The sequence below is a fragment of the Piliocolobus tephrosceles genome, chromosome 20 (genome assembly GCF_002776525.5).
Source record: "Piliocolobus tephrosceles isolate RC106 chromosome 20, ASM277652v3, whole genome shotgun sequence".
Taxonomy (NCBI): domain Eukaryota; kingdom Metazoa; phylum Chordata; class Mammalia; order Primates; family Cercopithecidae; genus Piliocolobus; species Piliocolobus tephrosceles.
Genome location: NC_045453.1, coordinates 9,474,422 through 9,494,315, shown reverse-complemented (window position 1 = coordinate 9,494,315; position 19,894 = coordinate 9,474,422). Strand labels below are relative to the sequence as shown.

At 50.9% G+C, this 19,894-nt stretch overlaps 1 protein-coding gene across 1 annotated transcript in view; it reads left to right on the top strand.

Moving 5' to 3' along the window:
• SLA2 (Src like adaptor 2) overlaps positions 1-19,894 on the top strand; it is a 33,118-nt gene that overhangs the window by 6,036 nt on the left and 7,188 nt on the right. Inside the window, exons 3-5 of the mRNA XM_026455274.2 lie at positions 4,772-4,871; positions 5,790-5,876; positions 6,718-6,821. Coding sequence (XP_026311059.1) covers positions 4,772-4,871; positions 5,790-5,876; positions 6,718-6,821 — 291 coding nt within the window. The remainder of the gene's footprint in view (positions 1-4,771; positions 4,872-5,789; positions 5,877-6,717; positions 6,822-19,894) is intronic.

Here is a 19,894-nt window from a genome sequence, read left to right as displayed (position 1 = left end):
GTACTGTGAAATTACCTGAAGTGACATTAGGGCTGTCTTTTTTATTTTTGTGCTATTTTTTTTTTTTTTTTAATGCATGATCTTGCTCTGTCACCCAGGCTAGAGTGCAGTGGCGTGATCATGGCTTTACTGCATCTTGAACCTCTCAGGCTCAAGCGATCCTCCTACCTCAGCCTCCCAAGTAGCTGGGACTACGGGCACATGCCACCATGCCTGGCTACATTTTAAATGTTTTTGTAGAGATGGAGTCTCCCTATGTTGCCTAGGCTGGTCTTGAACTCTTGGGGTCAAGTGATCCTCCTGCCTTGGCCTCCCAAAGTGCTGAGATTTCAGGCATGAGCCACCATGCCTGGCCCTTGCCAGGACTGTCTTAATGGTAGAAAAATAGCATAGACAATGCATATGCTGAGTCTGTAACCATGATTTTCTAATATAGTCTTGACTAAAACTCCCAGTTTCTAGGACAGTTGAACAATAAAAATATCCTAGCAATTCTGGTATTTTGATGTTGGAACTGTGGCCCCAGGTCTATTTCTTGTTCCCCCAAACAGGCCACAAATCCTTTCTCAAGTCACACTTTGATTGGGATTTCAATAATGTATTAGGGTTCTCCAGAGAAATAGAACCAGTAGGTGGTGTGTGTGTGTGTGTGTGTGTGTGTGTGTGTGTGTGTGTGTGTTTGTATAGAGATTTTGTTTTGAGGAGCTGGCTCACACGATTGTGGAGGCTGTAAGTCTGAAATCGACAGGGCAGACTGGAGACCCAGGGAGGAGCTGATGCTGTGGTCCTGAGTCCAACCACAGTCTGGAGGCAGAATTCCCTCTTCCTCAAAGGACGTCAGTCTTGTTCTTTTATGACCTTCAGCTGATTGCATGAGGCCCACTCACCTTATGGAGGGTCATCTGCGTTACTCGGTCTACTGATTTAAATTCAATCTCGGCTGAGCGCAGTGGCTCACGCCTGTAATGCCAGCACTTTGGGAGACCGAGGTGGGTGGATCACCTGAGGTTGGGAGTTTGAGACCAGCCTGACCAACATGGTGAAACCCCATCTCTACTAAAAATACAAAATTAGCCAAGCATGGTGGTGCACACCTGTAATCCCAGCTACTTGGGAGGCTGAGGCAGGAGAATCACTTGAACCTGGGAGGCAGAGTTTGCAGTGAGCCAAGATCGCACCACTGCACCTGCATTCCAGCCTGGGCAACAAGAGCGAAACTTCGTCTCAAAAAAATAAATAAATTCAATCTCATTCACAGCAACATCTAAACTGGTATTTGACCAAATATCTGGGTTGTGTGGCCTAGCCACAATGACACATAAAATCAACTAGCACAGATAACAAGATCACACTACTTCACGGTGTATTTCCTCGCTCCCCTGGACAGAGCCTAGGGACATGCGCCTTATATGGCTTTTGTGCAAGTTTTGCTACTGGGACTTTGGTTAAATCACCTAAATTGGCTAGGGGTGGTGGCTCATGCCTGTAAATCCCAGCACTTTGGGAGGCTGAGGCAGGTGGATCACCTGAGCTCGGGAATTTGAGACCAGCTCGACCAATATGGTAAAACCCTGTCTCTACTAAAAATACAAAAGTTAGCCAGGCAAATCCCAGCTACTTGGGAGGCTGAGGCAGGAGAATCGCTTGAACCCAGGAGGTGGAGGTTGCAGTGAGCCAAGATCATGCCATTGCAGTCCAGCCTGGGTGTGAGACTGCGTCTCAAAAAAAAAAAAAAAAAAAAAGAGGCCAAGGCAGGCAGACCTGAGGTCAAGAGTTTGAGACCAGCCTGGACAACATGGAGAAACCTGTCTCTACTAAAAGTACAAAAAAAATTAGCCAGGCATGGTGGTATGTGCCTGTAATCCCAGCTACTCAGGAGGCTGAGGTCCTTAAGGAGAATCGCTTGAACCTGGGAAGTCAAGATTGCAGTGAGCCTAGATCGTGCCACTGCACTCCAGCCTCGGCGACAGAGCGGGACTATCTCAAAAAAAAAAAAGCAAACTTCACAGAATATGAGCCTACATTGAAGAAATAACATCACTGTGCCTACAAATATGTAGCAAAGTTTACAGCTGGACGTTTCAAAGAAGAGTACTGGGCTCAGAACGATTAAACCCTTAGAGGTAGGCTGGGCGCAGTGGTTCACGTCTGTAATCCCAGCACTCTGGGAGGCCAAGGCAGGCAGATCACAAGGTCAGGAGTTCGAGACCAGCCTGACTAACATGGTGACACCTCATCTCTACTAAAAATACAAAAAGTAGCCGGGCGTGGTGGTGGGTGCCTGTAATCCCAGCTACTCAGGAGGCTGAGGTAGGAGAATCGCTTGAACCTGGAAGGCAGAGGTTGCAGTGAACCAAGATTGCACCATTGCACTCCAGCCTGGGTGACAGAGTGAGACTGCGTCTCAAAAAAAAAAAAACAAACAAACAAAAAAACACACCTTAGAGGTAGATCTTGACTAATAGAACAAGGGTCACCTCACTCCTATTTCAGTTACAGAAAATGCTGACAAGCAAACACTGATGAGCCAAGACAATTCCGAGCAGATTTACTTACCTCAAAGAAAAGTTATTTAAATTGTGAGTAAATTCTGCCAACCAAGCTATTAATCTGTCACTGCAGTAAAACAGATTGAAGCACATTTTCTTTTCTTTTTTTTTGGAGACGGAACCTTGCTGTGTCGCCCACGCTGGAGTGCAGTGGTGCAATGTCGGCTCACTGCAACCTCCGCCTCTCCTGTCTCAGCCTCCTGAGTAGCTGGGATTACAGGTGCCTGCCACCATGCCCGGCTAATTTTTGTATTTTTATTAGAGACAGGGTTTCTCCATGTGGGCCAGGCTGGTCTGGAACTTCTGACCTCAGGCTATCTGCCCGCCTCGGCCTCCCAAAGTGCTGGAATTACAGGCGTGAGTCACCACAGCCGGTCAGTCTTGCAACCTTTTTTTTTTTTTTTTCTTTTTGAGATGGAGTTTAGCTCTTGTTGCCCAGGCTGGAGTGCAATGGTGTGATCTCGGCTCACTGCAACCTCTGTCTCCCAGGTTCAAGTGATTCTCCTGCCTCAGCCTCCAAAGTAGCTGGGATTACAGGCATGCGCCACCACACCAGGCTAATTTTGTATTTTTAGTAGAGATGAGGTTTTACCATGTTGGTCATGCTGGGCTCAAACTCCCAACCTCAGGTGATCCACGTGCCTCGGCCTCCCAAAGTGCTGAGATTGCAGGCGTGAGCCCCCACGCCCAGCCTCTCGCAACCACTTTATATCTACCACATGCCAGGCCTTGTGACAGGACCTGGGGACACAGGAGTAGACAAGACTGGCACAGTCCATGCCTTCAGGGACAGTTGAGCCCCAGGGACAGGTGCTAAACCAATAACCAACTAGAACTTAGATTTTGGTGGCAGTATGTTTTAAGGGATTCTGACCAAGAGTGTGTGCAGAAGTGGCTGGTCAGGGAAGGCTTCCTGGAAGAAGGGACGTTTCAGTTGGGAAATGGATGAAGGTAAGTCAGCCAGGCAGAGTGAGGCCATTCAGGGGGACAATGTAGTGTATGCAGCTGGGTGGCTGCCCCCAGGGGTGCCAGGCCAGGGCTTCCAGGAGGGGAAGGGGCCCTCTCGGGCCACATTTTCCCATTCTCATCAGAGAGCACCTGTCACAAGATGTGCATCATTTGTCCAAGCATCAGACATTTCCCTGCACTGTGGAATGGCCAGGCCTTATGCTGCAAAGACCTCAGAGGAGAGACCCCTGGGGAGCTCTCCAGGCTGGGTTCACTGCAGGGGTCTCCACATGTACCTGGGAGGATGTGGAGGAACTAGTCCATTTCCAGAATAAGCCTCACTCTTCCCATGCCCACCTGGAGCACAGGCCCTTCAGCCCACACGGTGCCCCCACCCAACCCCCACATCCTTGTCTGCTCGTTTGCATCCCCTGCCCCACTTCTTGGGGTCCCAACTCCATCTTAGAGGACCAGAGTCCTCTAAGACCTTGCTTCCTACAGGGCATCTAGGATGCAGATGGACCCTTCTTGCTGACCCTGGCTGCTTCTCATACTTAATGCATTTATGTGCTACAAGTGTCTCAGGAATCCTTACAGAGAAAGGACAAGGGGGAAGAAGGGAGGGACACTAGGGTACAGTGAGGTGGCCTTCACCAGCTGCTGAAAGCTGGATTTTCAGGCTGCAAGGCTCGGCAGTCATAGGGAGTCTGGCTGGCCTGAGCAGGCTGCCCTCTGGGGTGGGTGAGGGCATGGGTCCTGTGCTGAGGGTGCCCTTGCCGCCTGAGGCCCAGCCTTGAAATTGGGCCTTATGGTCACCACATCCTGAGCCTCATGGCTATCATGTTCTGGGCAACAGAGCGAGACCTCATCTCTACTAAACAATTAGCCGGGTGTAGTGGTGCACACCTGTAGTCCCAGCCACTCAGGAGGCTGATGCTGGAGGATTTGCACCCAGGAGGTCAAGGCTGCATTGAGCCTAACTTTTACAGATAGGATCTTGCCCTGTCGCTCAGGCTATGTGCGGTGCTGATGGAGCACAACCCAATTGCTAATTTTTTTCTTTCCTTTCTCTCTGTCTGGGCACTGTCAGGGCCCTGCAAAGCTCTGCTGGAAAAGCTTGATTCCAGGGTGGCCCTCTTAGGAAGTGGATGGAACTCCATCAGGGTGCTTGTGGAGGGCTGATGCTGGGAGCCAGACCCAGGCCAGACTCCACTGGACCTCACGCATGGAGCAGGGCTAGCTAAGTGGGTGACCATTTCTGTCCCTCCATCTAGAGAGAAGCAAGGCCACAGCTGTGGCCCTGGGCAGTTTCCCAGCAGGTAGCCCAGCAGAGCTGTCGCTGCGACTCGGGGAGCCATTGACCATCGTCTCTGAGTAAGTCCATGGGCACTGGGTATCTGAATATGCACTAATAGAGCCAGGCATGGTGGTGCATGCCTGTAGTCCCAGCTGTCATTAATAGAGCCAGGCATGGTGGTGTGTGCCTGTAGTCCCAGCTGTCTAGAAGGCTTAGGTGGGAGAATCGCTTGAACTCGGGAGTTCAAGACTGCAGTGAGCTATCATCAAGCCAGTGCACTTCCGCTTGGGTGACAGCAAGACTCTCTCTTTAAAAATAAATGAATGGACCACGTGTGGTAGCTCACACCTGTAATCCCAGCACTTTGGGAGGCCCAGGTAGGCAGATCACCTGAGGTCAGGAGTTTGAGACCAGCCTGGCCAACATGGTGAAACCCTGTTTCTACTAAAAATACAAAAATTAGCCAGGTGTGGTGGCGGGCGCCTGTAATCCCAGCTACTCGGGAGGCTGAGGCATGAGAATCGCTTGAACCTGGGAGGCGGAGGTTGCAGTGAGCTGAGATCACGCCATTGCACTCCAGCCTGGGTGACAAGAGCAAAAATCTGTCTCAAAAAAATAAAAATAAATGAAGGAAGGAAGGAATAGAGATGTTGTCCTGGGAGAAGGGGCCCTTCCCCAGGTAGAAAAGCACGAGCCTTTGCTGAAGTGCTCACAGAAACCCTGTGGTGGAATTTCAGGCGGCTGGACACCCCCACAGGGAGAAGCAGTGGGTGGACAGTGCCCTGTAGCAGGAAGCCTGGAGTTGTGCCATCTACCACTGGCCCCAGCCCTGACTCAGGAGCTACCTGGACAGGCTAGTGCAGGGAAGCCTGGGAAACAGGTGGGACAGGTGGCTGCAGGACCCAGCCTGAGAGGCTCCTTGCCAACCCTGAATGTGCAGTTCTTGGGGCCTTGACTCATCTGAAAAAGGTACCCCGACTCTTTTCTCTCTCCAGGGATGGAGACTGGTGGACGGTGCTGTCTGAAGTCTCAGGCAGAGAGTACAACATCCCCAGCGTCCACGTGGCCAAAGTCTCCCATGGGTGAGTTCCCACCCCAGGCCCACCTGTGGAGCTTCCTGCTTTCTTTTCCCATAAGAGCTCCCCTTTAAGCGCGGCTCTGCGCCGAGCAAAACTGACGATAGAGGAGAATTGAACGGAGGCCCTGCCCTCAAGAGGGGCAGACAGCTCATCCTAGCACAGGTTGGCCTGTGAGACATGGGAACCAGGGGAGGGGCCTGGGAAGGCCCATAGAGGAGGTGTGGAGCTCTGGGCTTTGGAGGTTGCCAGGATCTCATGGTGGAAAATGCTGAAAAGTCCAAATAGGAGATGGGAGCATGCCCTGTGAGGGTCTGGCACAGTGGTGTGCACCTGTGGTCCCAGCTACTAGGGAGGCTGAGGTGGGAGGATCGCCCGAGCCTGGAAGCTCAAGGCTGTGGTGAGCCATGATTGCGCCACTGCGCTCCAGTCTAGGCCACACAGCAGGAGCCTGTCTCAATTAAAAAAGAAAAAATCAGAGGGGCAGCTCTTGGAAAGGTGGGGCTTAGAAAGGTGAGTGGATAGAATCAGGGTGCTAGGGGCACTGAGCAGGGATAGCAGAGAGGCTGGGACCAGCCCAGGTTACTTGGGAATGAGGTCTCCAGGCAGAGAAAGCTGAGGTTGTCCCCATGAGTTTGTCCTGCCAGGGCCCTGGAGCCAGGACTAGGAGGATAAAGATGGTGTGGGCCTCCGAGACCCTGAGCCCAGCTCTTCGTGGAACAGGTAGAACTTTGAGGCCCAGAGAGGGAGGGCCTTGTGAGGGTCACTCAGAGGCGGTGGTAAAATCTTGGCTTCCCTCTTCCTTCAGGCTGACCCTGTTCCTTGTCCCTCTCTCTCACTCCTCCAGGTGGCTGTATGAGGGCCTAAGCAGGGAGAAAGCTGAGGAACTGCTGTTGTTACCTGGGAACCCTGGAGGGGCCTTCCTCATCCGGGAGAGCCAGACCAGGAGAGGTGGGTAAGCTCAGCACCAGCCCAGGCCCTCCCTGTGTGGAGGTCTCAGAAAGGAGCCCTGGCCGGGCGCAGTGGCTCAAGCCTGTAATCCCAGCACTTTGGGAGGCCGAGACGGGCGGATCACGAGGTCAGGAGATGGAGACTATCCTGGCCAACACGGTAAAACCCTGTCTCTACTAAAAAATACAAAAAACTGGCCGGGTGCGGTGGCTCAAGCCTGTAATCCCAGCACTTTGGGAGGCCGAGACGGGCGGATCACGAGGTCAGGAGATCAAGACCATCCTGGCTAACACGGTGAAACCCTATCTCTACTAAAAACTACAAAAAACTAGCCGGGCGTGGTGGCGGCGCCTGTAGTCCCAGCTACTCCGGAGGCTGAGGCAGGAGAATGGTGTGAACCCGGGAGGCAGAGCTTGCAGTGAGCTGAGATCCGGCCACTGCACTCCAGCCTGGGTGACAGAGCGAGACTCTGTCTCAAAAAATAAAAATTAAATAAAAAATACAAAAAACTAGCCGGGCGAGGTGGCGGGCGCCTGTAGTCCCAGCTACTTGGGAGGCTGAGGCAGGAGAATGGCGGAAACCCGGGAGGCGGAGCTTGCAGTGAGTGGAGATCTGGCCACTGCACTCCAGCCTGGGCGACAGAGCAAGACTCTGCCTCAAAAAAAAAAGAAAGGAGCCCACAGATATATGACTGCAGGTGCAGCCCAGAAAATAGGCTTTGCCTGACTCCTCAGTCAACCAAGATTTCCTGAGCCCCAGCTCCATGTCCTGCCCATATGAGCCATGTGGGGCCCAGGCTTGGAGAGATGGAGACAGGCCATGAAAGCAGAGGAGAGGCAGCTAACTTTCGAGCAATCAAGGGAGGCTTCATGGAGGAGTGGGCCATGAGTGGAAACTTGAAGGATGTTCCCACAGGATCCCGAGCAACAAGACACATTGGTGCTGGGGTGGGCCAGGGGGCTGTACCTCAGGACAATAGGAGGTTAGAAGTGAGCAAGGCTCCAGCATAGAGGCCTTGGATGCCGGGCTGAGAAGCTTGGGTTTTCTTCCAAGGCACTGGGGCTGCTCCTCAGCAGAGACACAGTGCTGGGCATGTGCTTTGGGGGAGATGAGAGGATTCATTACAGGGACTCTCTGAGTGTGTTCTGTGGGCCACCTGCTTAGAAATAGAGGAGATGGGTCAGTTTAGGAGATACCGAAAATCATCCTTCTCTGAGAGGTTCATAATCCGTGTTAACAAAAGACTTCTTAAGGCGTCGCGCTTGCCTAACTGGGCATTTCCCAAGTGTTTCTGAACGCAGGAGCGTTTCATCATGCAGCACCTGTAATACTCACTCTATGTTCGTTCATTGAGCAAATGCTTCTCCAGCACCTATGATGTGAGGAGCCTTCGGGGAAGGAGAGGACCTACTGTATATGTCAGGCCTTAGGCATCTCTGCTGAGGGAGGTGGACATGGTCCCTGCTCTGAGAGCTCCTAGGTCACTGGAAGCCAGTGTTCCATGGCACAGAATCTCTATTTGAGATTCACAGTGGTGCCAGGGCTTGCCCCTCCAATGCCAAGAGCCAAGTGTGATATGACTTGAGGGTGGGGCAGGCAGAAGGCCAGATGTGAAGGGCTAGAGTTCCTAGCCTTGGTGTCGAGCAGTCTGGCCGTTGTCTGCCATGTTGCTGCCATGAGAGCCTATCAGCAATAGAGCAAAAATCTGCATTTCTAAAAATGAATACAGGCGGGGCACTGTGGCTCACACTTGTAATCCCAGCACTTTGGGAAGCTGAGGTGGGAGAATCACTTGTGCTCAGGAATTTGAGACCAGCCTAGCCAACATAATGAGACAACTTCTCTACAAAAAAATTTAAAATGTAGTGAGGCATGGTGGTGCCTCCCTGTAGTCTGAACTACTTGGGAGGCTGAGGTGGGAGGATTGCTTGAGCCCAGGAGTTCCAGGATGCAGTGAGCCATGACTGCATCACTGCACTGCAGTCTGGGCAACAGAACCAGACTCCATCTTCAAAAAATAAAAGTGAATGTGAATGGCCCACAGTAGGTATCTAGGCTCAGCCAATATATTGGCAACTAGGATTTTTAACAGAGTATAGTCACAGAGTTTCCCTGCGCTGACTAGGCGGGGTTCCTCCCTCCCCAAGACACAACATGATTCTGATCTCTTGGCAAAACGTTACAACAGTGACAGGATCTCTTGGGTCAGTAGCCAGTCAGAGCTAGAAACCCATTGGAAGTCACCTCATGGATCCTCCTCTCCCCACTGTACAGACTGAAAAACAGGCCCAAAGAGGGGTAGGGACGTGCCACATCACACATTCATGTGGGACGTCTCCCACCCCAGGTGCAGGGCCTTTTGCAATGAAAACACAAAGTTGATTGATAGTCTCTTTGATGACCCTGCCTCCCTCTGAGCTGCTGCCCGAGTCCCTTAAGGTAGAGGCAAGGAGGGACGTTGAAGGAGCAGCAGCACCCACATTTGTGTTAAACCCTTTAAGTGACTTAAAACAATATGTGGGGATTGTACTCCCATTGTCTTCATTTTACAGATGGAAGAACTGAGGCTTAGAGAAGAGAAATCGTTTGCCTGGGGAACACAGCTAGTAAGTGCAGAGGCAGGATTCAAACTCAGCCACAGCTCCTGTCACTCCAGGCCCTCAAGAAAGGCCCACATGGGGCAGTAATGTTGGCACTGCAAGCACAGTGACAGACCAGGAAAGGAGGTATCAGGAGCGGACAGACCTCCTGGTGCCCGCCTTGATAGGAACTAACTGTGAGAGGCTGTCGGGACCCTTTGTTCTCTGCCTCAGTCTCCCCCCCAGGACCCTCTCCAGCTTCTTTGCGTCTCCTCCCTTGCCCTTGGGCGCTCCTGGGTTGACCTCTCCGAGGCCCCTCCTGCTATTTTCTAGGTAGCATCAGCACCCCCACCTCACATACATCCATATGCTGGTAGAGGGGCTGGGGAGGCCAGCCCAGCACAGCAGCTGCAAACAGGAAACCACAGCAGCGGTGCGGAGTGGAGCAGGGCCCCACTGCAGACTGTCCCCCGGAGCTTGAGAAGCCACAGGAAGTGCTCAGTGCTCAGCTGCCCCACCCCTGGCCCATTCTCTGGCCTGGTTCAGCCCCAAGAATATAGTGGCCGGCCTTTATGGCCGCTCTGCCCCTTACCTAAGAAGGCACAGACGCAAAGAGAAAACCGTGTGAGTGATAGAAGAGAAAGCCGTATGGATCCATGAATTTTTTTTTTTTTTTTTTTTTTTATTTTTTTTTTTTGAGACGGAGTCTTGCTCTGTCGCCCAGGCTAGAGTGCAGTGGCCGGATCTCAGCTCACCGCAACCTCTGCCTCCTGGGTTCACGCCATTCTCCTGCCTCAGCCTCCCGAGTGGCTGGGACCACAGGCGCCCACCACCTCGCCCGGCTAATTTTTTGTATTTTTAGTAGAGACGGGGTTTCACCGTGTTAGCCAGGAGGGTCTCGATCTCCTGACCTCGTGATCCGCCCGTCTCGGCCTCCCAAAGTGCTGGGATTACAGGCTTGAGCCACCGCGCCCGGCCGAATTTTTTTTTTTTTTTTTTGAGACAGAGTCTCACTGTGTCACCCAGGCTGGAGTGAAGTGGCACATTTTGGCTCAGTGCAGCCTCCGCCTCTTGGGTTCAAGTGATTCTCATGCCTCAGCCTCCCTGGTAGCTGGGATTACAGGCGTGTGCTACCACACTGGGGTAATTATTATTTTTTTGAGACAGAGTCTAACTCTGTTGCCCAGGCTGGAGTGCAGTGGCACGATCTCGGCTCACTGCAACCTCTACCTCCTGGGTTCAAGTGAGTCTCCTGCCTCAACCTCCTGAGTAGCTGGGATGACAGGCACATGCCACCATGCCCAACTAATTTTTGTGTTTTTAGTAGAGACAGGGTTTTATCATGTTGGTCAGGCTGGTCTCAAACTCCTGACCTCAGGTGATTGACCCGCCTCAGCCTCCCAAAGTGCTGGGATTATAAGCATGAGGCACCATATCGGGCTATTTTTTTTGTATTTTTAGTAGAAACGGGGTTTTGTCATGTTGGCCAGGCTGGTCTCAAACTCCTGACCTCAGATGATCCGCCCACCTTGGCCTCCCAAAGTGCTGGGATTGCAGGCGTGAGCCGCCGCGCCTGGCCCGAAATACAGACTTCCAACAAGAAAGCATGGTGAAGCCTCTAACGGGACCGAAGTGCTGGGATTGCAGGCGTGAGCCGCCCGCCGTGCCCGGCCGGATCCAGGAAGATCTTTAAAGACCCATAAGATCCACATAAGGCCGGGCGCGGTGGCTCACGCCTGCAATCCTGGCACTTTGGGAGGCCAAGGTGGGTGGATCACCTGAGGTCAGGAGTTTGAGACCAGCCTGGCCAACATGGCGAAACCTCATCTCTACTAAAAATACAAAAAAATTAGCCGGGCATGATGGCGGGTGCCGATAATCCCAGCTACTCAGGAGGCTGAGGCTGGAGAATTGCTTGAACCTGGGAGGTGGAGGTGGCAGTGAGCCGAGATGGCACCACGGCACTCTAGCCTGGGTGACAGAGTGAGACTGTGTCTCCAAAAAAAAAAAAAAAAAAAAAAATCCACATAATTACTGGGACTAATTATCCAGGTCCCCATAGTCAACTCCAAAAGGGGATGGATCAATATGCAGCTCTTCTTATCAAAGAGGAAGATGAAAAACGTGAACAGGGAAAGAAAAAAAGAATTTGCCAATTTTTCAGGAAAGGTAAAGTTTTCCTGCAGGTCATGGTCAATTTGTGGGACAAGAATCAGTTTAGGGGCCATGTGCAGTGTCTCACACTTGTAATCCCAGCATGTTGTGAGGCCAAGGCAGGAGGATCACTTGAGCCCAGGAGTTCAAAACCAGCTTGGGCAACAAAGGGAGACCCCCATCTCTTTAAAAAAGAAAAAAATTTTTAAGTTAGCCGAGTGTGGCGGCATGTGCCTATTGTCTCAGCTACTTGGGAAGCTGAGGCAGGAGAATTACTTAAGCCCAAGAGGTCGATGCTGCAGTGAGCTATGATCACACCACTGGACTCCAGCCTGGTGACAGACCGAGACCCTGTCTCTAAAAAATAAATACATAAATAAATAAATTCAATAAATCAACTACTGATGGCTGTACCCACCTCCAGGGTTTCTGACTCACTGATCAGGGATGTGGCCTGCACACTGTAAAAGCTGCCCAGGTGATTCTGATGGGTAGCCAGGGTCAGAACTCACTAATTTAGTGGGTCTGGACCAGTGCATGTTTGTAGTGAAATTGAGCAGAGAACATGACCATGGTTGGGGTAAATACTGCGTCATAAAACTTTTGTTTCAGATTTTTTATAAGGTGTGTCCTGGGTCACAGTGTAAACTTCTATACTGTGGTTTGACACCGCAGTGACTCTAGGGGCCCAAGTGACCTCAGAGAACAGTGGTTCTCAGACTTGAGTGTACAGAAATCATCGGAAACTTGTCGACACTGCCGACTCGTGGGCCCCACCGCAGACCTAACTGAATCAGACTTCTGGGGGCAGAGGTCAGAAATCTGCTTCCTGGGCAAGCTCTCTGGATGGTTCTACTGTTCTCTTGAGTTTGAAAACAGAGTTCCAATCTAGGGAACCCAGAATGAAGTAATAAGAGATAATGTATTTTATAGTATGCTCTTGTCTTATATAATGGGAATTAGCCATTGACCGAGTGAGTGAGCGATGCCAGGATCAGCTTTTCATTGGCCCAAAGGCACTGATTCCACAGGGGCTTCAAGCCTGTGTGTGGACCAAGGAGGAAGGCCTGGGGCCCTGAGCTGCCAGGAACACTACTCAGAGTCCAGAGCGGGAAGACCCCGTCTCCCAAGTCCTTCTGGCATACCTGGCTATCTGACAGGCCTCGGACAGCCATGGCCAGGCTCTAGTCAGGCCCCAAATCTTGGTCAGTGAAGGGTGCCTGGAAGACTTTGTGGAGGTCACAGGATTGTGCAGAGGTCAGCACAGGGTTGGGGACAGGCCCCAGCAGCAGCCCCACCTGGCTGTCCTGCTGTATATCTGTTCTGCGTCAGGCACTGTAAGGGAGATTGATGAGCAAGACGTCGTTCCTGCCCCCGTGGGGCTCCCCTCTGTCCACTTTCAGTTGGGAAACACTTACTGAGCATCTCCTCTGAGTCAGGCCTGCTAAGTCATGGCTTTTGTCCTCAGGGTGCAGACAGTGGAGGGTGCAAGATTCAGCATCCCCAAAGCTTCTCAGAGGCCTCAGCAGAGAAGGTTCAGGAGGGTCCTGCTAGGCCCACTTCCCACACGCAGCTCCTGATCTGATCTCTCATAGCCCCTCCCAGCATCGTCACTGGAATACCTGACCCCAGAGGTCCCAGTGGTGATGTTGCCTACGCCTGCCGGAGCTTTCTGAAATCAGGAACTTATACTTTGCCTTTCTTTCTGGTGGGCCCTCCTCTAGGCCCCGCATCCAGCCACAGCTTCCACTGTTCCCTCTGGACCCTCTGCCCACCAGTCACTCTGTAAACATACCTTGTTCTTTCTACCACTGCATCCTTACACATACCCCTCCCTCCATCTGGAAAGCCCACCCTCTGCTTCTCCTCATGGCAAACTCACACTCATCCTTCGCCATTCGTTCCAATGGGACCTTCCCAGACCACCGCCTTCCCAGACCACCACCTACCCAGACCACCGCCTTCCCAGACCACCTCCTTCCCAGACCACCGCCTTCCCAGACCACCGCCTACCCAGACCATCGCTTTCCCAGACCACTGCCTACCCAGACCACCGCCTACCCAGACCATCGCCTTCCCAGATTATCACCTTCCCAGACTATGTCAATGTTTGTTCTCAACTCCCATAACATCTTGAAAAGACCTCTTCTGCAGCTATAATAGGTTTATTTCTTTTCTTTTCTTTCTCTCTCTTTTTTTTAAAGACAGGGTCACCCAAGCTGGAGTGCAGTGGCACTATCTTGGCTCACTGCAACCTCCGCCTCCCAGGCTCAAGCGATTCTCCCACCTCAGCCTCCTGAGTAGCTGGGACTACAGGTATATATGCTACCATGCCTGGATAATTTTTGTGGGTTTTTTTGAGACAGAGTCTTGTTCTGTCATCTGGCTGGAGTGCAGTGGCACGATCTCGGCTCACTGCAACCTACAATTCCCGGGTTCAAGCAATTCTCCTGCCTCAGCCTCCTGAGTAGCTAGGATTACAGGCGCATGCTACCACACCCAGCTAATTATTGTATTTTTAGTAGAGACAGGGTTTCACCATGTTGGCCAGGATGGTCTTGATCTCTTGACCTTGTGATCTGCCCGCCTTGGCATCACAAAGTGCTGAGATTACAGGCATGAGCCACTGTGCCCAGCTGTAATTTTTTTTTTTTTGAGACCGAACCTCTGTCACCCAGGCTGGAGTGCAGTGGCGCAATCTCAGCTCACTGCAAGCTCCGCCTCTCGGGTTCACGCCATTCTCCTGCCTCAGCCTCCCTAGTAGCTGGGACTACAGGTGCCCGCCACCACGCCTGGATAATTTTTTGTATTTTTAGTAGAGATGGCGTTTCACCGTGTTAGCCAGGATGATCTCAATTTCCTGACCTCGTGATCTGCCCGCCTTGGCCTCCCAAAGTGCTGGGATTATAGGTATGAGCCACCACGCCCAGCCTGTATTTTTTTTTTTTAAGACGGGGTTTTGCTATGTTGCTCTGGCTGGTCTTGAACTCCTGACCTCAAGTGATCCACCCACCTTGGCTTCCCAAAGTGCTAAGATTACAGGCGTGAGCCACCGTGCCTGGCCCAGGTAATTTTTGTATTTTGAATAGAAACAGCGTTCTGCTATGTTGCCCAGGCTGGTCTCAAACTCCTGACCCCAGGAGATCACCCACCTTGGCCTCCCAAAGTGCTAGGATTACTGGCATGAGCCACCACACACAGCTTTTTTTTTTTTTTTTTTTTGAGACAGGATCTCACTCTATTGCCCAGGTTGGAGTACAGTGGCACAATCATGGTTCACTGCAGTCTTGAACTTCTGGGCTCAAGTGATCCTCCCACCTCAGCTTCTTGAGTAGCTGAAACTTCAGGGGGGTGCACCACCATGCCTAACTTTAAAATTCTTTTTAGAGACAGGATCTCACTGTGTTGCCAGGCTGGTCTTGAACTCTTGGGCTCAAGCGATCCTCCCACTTCAGACTTCCAAAGTGCTGGGATTACAGGTGTGAGCCACCACAGCTGGCTAAATTTATTTCCTGAAACAAAATCATGGCCGGGCACGGTGGCTCATGCCTGTAATCCCAGCACTTTGAGAGGCCAAGGTGGGTGGATCACCTGAGGTCAGGAGTTCGAGACCAGCCTGGCTAACATGGTGAAACCCCATCTCTATTAAAAATACAAAAAAACTAGTCAGGCATGGTGGCAGGTGCCTATAATCCCAGCTACTCAGGAGGCTGAGGCAGGAGAATTGCTTGAATGCAGGAGGTGGAGGGTGCAATGAGCTGAGATTGTACAATTGCACTCCAGCCTGAGGAACAAGAGCAAAACTCCATCTCAAAAAAAAAAAAATCTGGGGCCATAGTCTGATGAACAGAAACTACATACTTGAAATGAGGACCGTTAAGGAAAATCCTAGTGTGGATGTGCTGACAAGAGTGTGATGATTTCATACCTGTGTCTGGACCCAGAGCAGAGTGTCCAGCATGTAGTGGGTGCTCAGCAGATGTTTACTGAATAAATGAATGAGCAGGTGCGCACACCTATGCACATTGAGAGGGGGAGAGAGGATGAAGAGCTGGGGGAGACTGCCCCCCAAACAGGAAGATTCAGGCCGTTTGTAGCATCAGTTCCAAAGACAGAAAGAACCAAAGTCACCTCCCCATTACCCCTAGTGACCTGTTCCCCTATCAGTCATCTGGACGTGTGTTCCCCACAGCACTCCGTCTTCAGCTGAGGGCTGGCTCTGGGTGGGCCTTCTGTCCCCAGGGCAGGGTAGGACTTAGTAAATGCTCAATATGTGTTTGCTGCAAATCGTGCAATGATAGGCCTTCAAGAATCATTCCCAGCACCATCTGTGCTCACAGACAGTAGGAGTGCAAATGGTGATGCGCTCTCCTTTAAAACTGCTTGTCATCGTGGCTCCATCCGAGTGTTTATCACAGAGACTCAGTCATTCATTCAACAAACAGATACTGTGTGCTGACTCTGTGCCAGGCACTGTTCAGAAAACCAGAGATTCTGCAGTACGAAAAGCAAGATTCCTGCCCACAATCTAGTTGGCAAGGTGGACAGTAAACAAATAAGAAAAGAATGTGAGAGTGATAAGTGCCAGGAGGAAATAAAGCAGTGTTCAGAGGACACAGAGTGGCAGGCTGTGTGAACACAGGCCTCAGGGAGGTGCGTGCGTCCTCAGCAGGCGGCCACAGGAGACAGGACGAGGGCAGTGGGGAGTTGGGAGTCAGGTCACACAGAGCCTTTCCAGAGAGAGGACTTGGGATTGATTTGAAGTGTGACAGGGAGGATTCTGAGACGACCTGACTCCTCCTGCCTGCTGCGAAGAGAGGAAGCCACGCAGGAAGCTGCAGCAGGCTCTGTCCAGGTGAGAAGTGGTCGGTTCTTAGCTGTTCTTATTGTGTGTTCTGACCACACCCAACAGGGCCTTTCTGTTGGGCTGGATGTGAGGCTGAGAGGAAGCAATCAGGGATGGATGACCCCTGACCTCTTTATCCCTGAGACCAGATCCCAAGTGTAGCCACCCTTCCTGATTCTAGTAACTGGTGACAGTGGCTGGGGTGGGGTGGTTCAAGAACCATGCAAAAGATATAAGGTCTTGGTCACTAGTTCAGCTGGGTTGGTTGGCCTTCTGGGCCTATTTTCAAATATTTAGCCCATTCCCAACCACAGAATTTTTTCAGGGTTACAGCACAGTTCAAGAAGAGACTCTTCTCAAAGGTATAGAATACAGGCCGGGCGTGGTGGTGCACACCTAGAGGCCCAGCTACTTGGGAGGCTGAGGCAACAGGATCACTCGAGCCCAGGAGTTTGAAGCCTGCCTGAGCAACATAGTGAAACTGTCTCTAAAAAAGAAAAAGAAAAAAAAATTAAAGGTACAAAGGTCAAAGAGCTCTCAGTCAGGCAAAGAAAACAAAGAAAAGGAAGCAGAGACCCTGCTGGGGTCACTGCACTTCTCAAAGCATATTGACTCTGGGCCACCTTGCTATCTACTTTTAGTTGTTGTAGCTTTTTGGCAGATTCCTTAGGATTATCTGTATATGATTGTGTTATCTGTAAGTAAACGTAGCTGTATTTTATTTTCCAATCCATATACTTTACATTTCTTTTTCTTGTCTTACTGCACTTGTTAGGGCCTTTGGTGCAACACTGAGTAGACGTGGTAAGAACATTGTTGCTTCGTTCCCAATCTTAGATGGAAAATAATCCCATGAAGTATGTTATAGATTTTTTTTTTTTTTTTTTTTTTTAGATGTAATGTCACTCTGTCACCCAGGCTGGAGTGCCGTGGCCCGATCTTGGCTCACTGCAATCTCTGCCTCCTGGGTTCAAACAATGCTCCTGCCTCAGCCTCTGGAGTACCTGAGATTACAGGTGCCCACCATTATGCCCGGCTAATTTTTCTATTTTTGTACAGATGGGGTTTCACCATGTTGGCCAGACTGGTCTTGAACTCCTGGCCTCAGGTGATCTGCCTGCCTTGGCCTCCCAAAGTGCTGGGATTACAGGTGTGAGCCACCACACCGGCCAATGTTTAGTTATTGATTGATTGAGCCAGGGTCTTGCTCTGTTGGCTAGGCTGGAGTGTAGTGGCACAGTCATGGCTCACTGCAGCCTCAATGTCACAGGCTTGAACAATTCTCCTGCCTCAGCCTCTGGAGTAGCTGGGACCACAGGCATGCACCACCATGTCTGACTAATTTTTAAATTTTTTGTAAAGACAGACTCTCACCATGTTACCCAGGCTCGTCTCAAATTCCTGGCTGGCCTTAAGTGATTCTCCCACCTCAGCCTCCCAAAGTTCTTAGATTACGGTCATTAGCCATTGTCCCTGGCCAATGTTCAGTTCTTATTTTGTAAATAAATTTTAATTTTACATTTATCCTTATTGTTAAGCAAGTGATGTTCGGTTTTTGTTTTTTGTGGGTTTTTTTTTTCTTTTTTTTTTTTTTTGAGATGGAGTCTTGCTCTGTCACCCAGGCTGGAGTGCAGTGGCGCAATCATGGCTCACTGCAACTTCTGCCTCCCGGGTTCAAGCGATTCTCCTACCTCAGCCTCCCCAGTAACTGTGATTACACGTGTCCGCCACCATGCCCGGCTAATTTTTGTATTTTTAGTAGAGATGGGGTTTCACCATCTTGGCCAGGCTAGTCTCAAACTCCTGACTTTGTGATCCACCTGCTTCGGCCTCCCAAAGTGCTGGGATTAGAGGAGTGAGCCACCGCGCCCGGCTGTGATGTTCAGTTTTTAAGTCAACTCTGCATTCCTGGGAAAAAGCCAATTTGGTCATCATGTTATCTTTTTCTTAATTTGAAAAGTTAAAAATTCCTTAATTTTTTATTCCTGGTACCACTATCACAATTTACAGGGCAATATACCTGATATAAAGAAAAGGCTACAACACTATATTATATTAATCAATGGCTGCACTTTTGGCAAACTGCGGCTCTGACAGTCCTGCACAAGAAGGGTTTCCTATTGAAGCTGCAGTAACTTTTCTGATGATGGACCATCGTTCCTTCTGTGGCAGATTTTTAAAGTTCCTCTAACGCATTTGGAACTACTGTCTCCAAGTAACCTGCAGCTTTCCTGACAACTCCTTGCTATCTCTCTCCTGCTAAGAACTGTAGCCCTGGCTGGGTGCGATGGCTAAGGCCTGTAATCCCAGCACTTTGGGAGGCCGAGACAGGTGGATCACCTGCGGTCAGGAGTTGGAGACCAGCCTGGCCAACATGGTGAAACCCCGACTCTACTAAAAATACAAAAAATTGGCCAGGTGCAGTGGCTAACACCTGTAATCCCAGCATTTTGGGAGGCCGAGGTGGGTGGATCATGAGGTCAAGAGATCGAGAATATCCTGGCCAACATGTTGAAACCCCATCTCTACTAAAAATTAGCTGGGCGTGGTGGTACATCCCTGTAGTCCCAGCTACTTGGGAGGCTGAGGCAGGAGAATCCCTTGAACCCAGGAGGTTGCAGTGAGCCGAGATCGTGCCACTGCACTCCAGCCTGGTGACACAGCAAGACTCCATCTCAAAAAAAAAAAAAAAAAAAAAATGTAGCCTTTTTCTGCTGTTTTTAGAACCTTCTGCTACTATATTTATCACTTCCACCACCAGATCCATAAGTACCAGCATAGGCACTGCCTGACCTTCTTCCACCAAAACTACCCCCTTTCTTTCTTTTTTTTTTCTTGAGACAGAGTCTCACTCTGTCGCCCAGGCTGGAGTGCAGTGGCACAGTCTCGGCTCACTGCAACCTCTGCCTCCTGGGTTCAAGAAATTCTCTGCCTCAGCCTCCCAAGTAGCTGGGATTACAGGCACCTACCACCACGCCTGGCTAATTTTTTGTATTTTTAGTAGAGACGGGGTTTCACCATCTTGGCCAGGCTGGTCTTGAACTCCTGACCTTGTGATCCACCGGCCTCGGCCTCCCAAAGTGCTGGGATTACAGGCGTGAGCCACTGCACCCGGCCAACTACCCCCTTTCATAGGTCCATAATTTGATTGCTGTTGTCCACTATAATTGCTAAAATCACAGTTCCCACCACCATAGTTACCAGTGCCAAAATTTCCTCCTTCATTGTAACCATCATATTCTCCGCCACCGCCACCATATCTACCACCTTGGTTTTCATATCTTGCTCCACCATCACCATAGCCCCTTCTGCTGCTATAAGCAGGCTCACCATCATTGATACCACCATCACCTCCTCCATAACTACCTCTGCTGCTGCCACCTCCCACCCATCACCTCCTCCGTAACTACCTCTGCTGCTGCCACCTCCCACCCATCACGTCCTCCATAACTACCTCTGCTGCCGCCACCTCCACCCCATCACCTCCTCCGTAA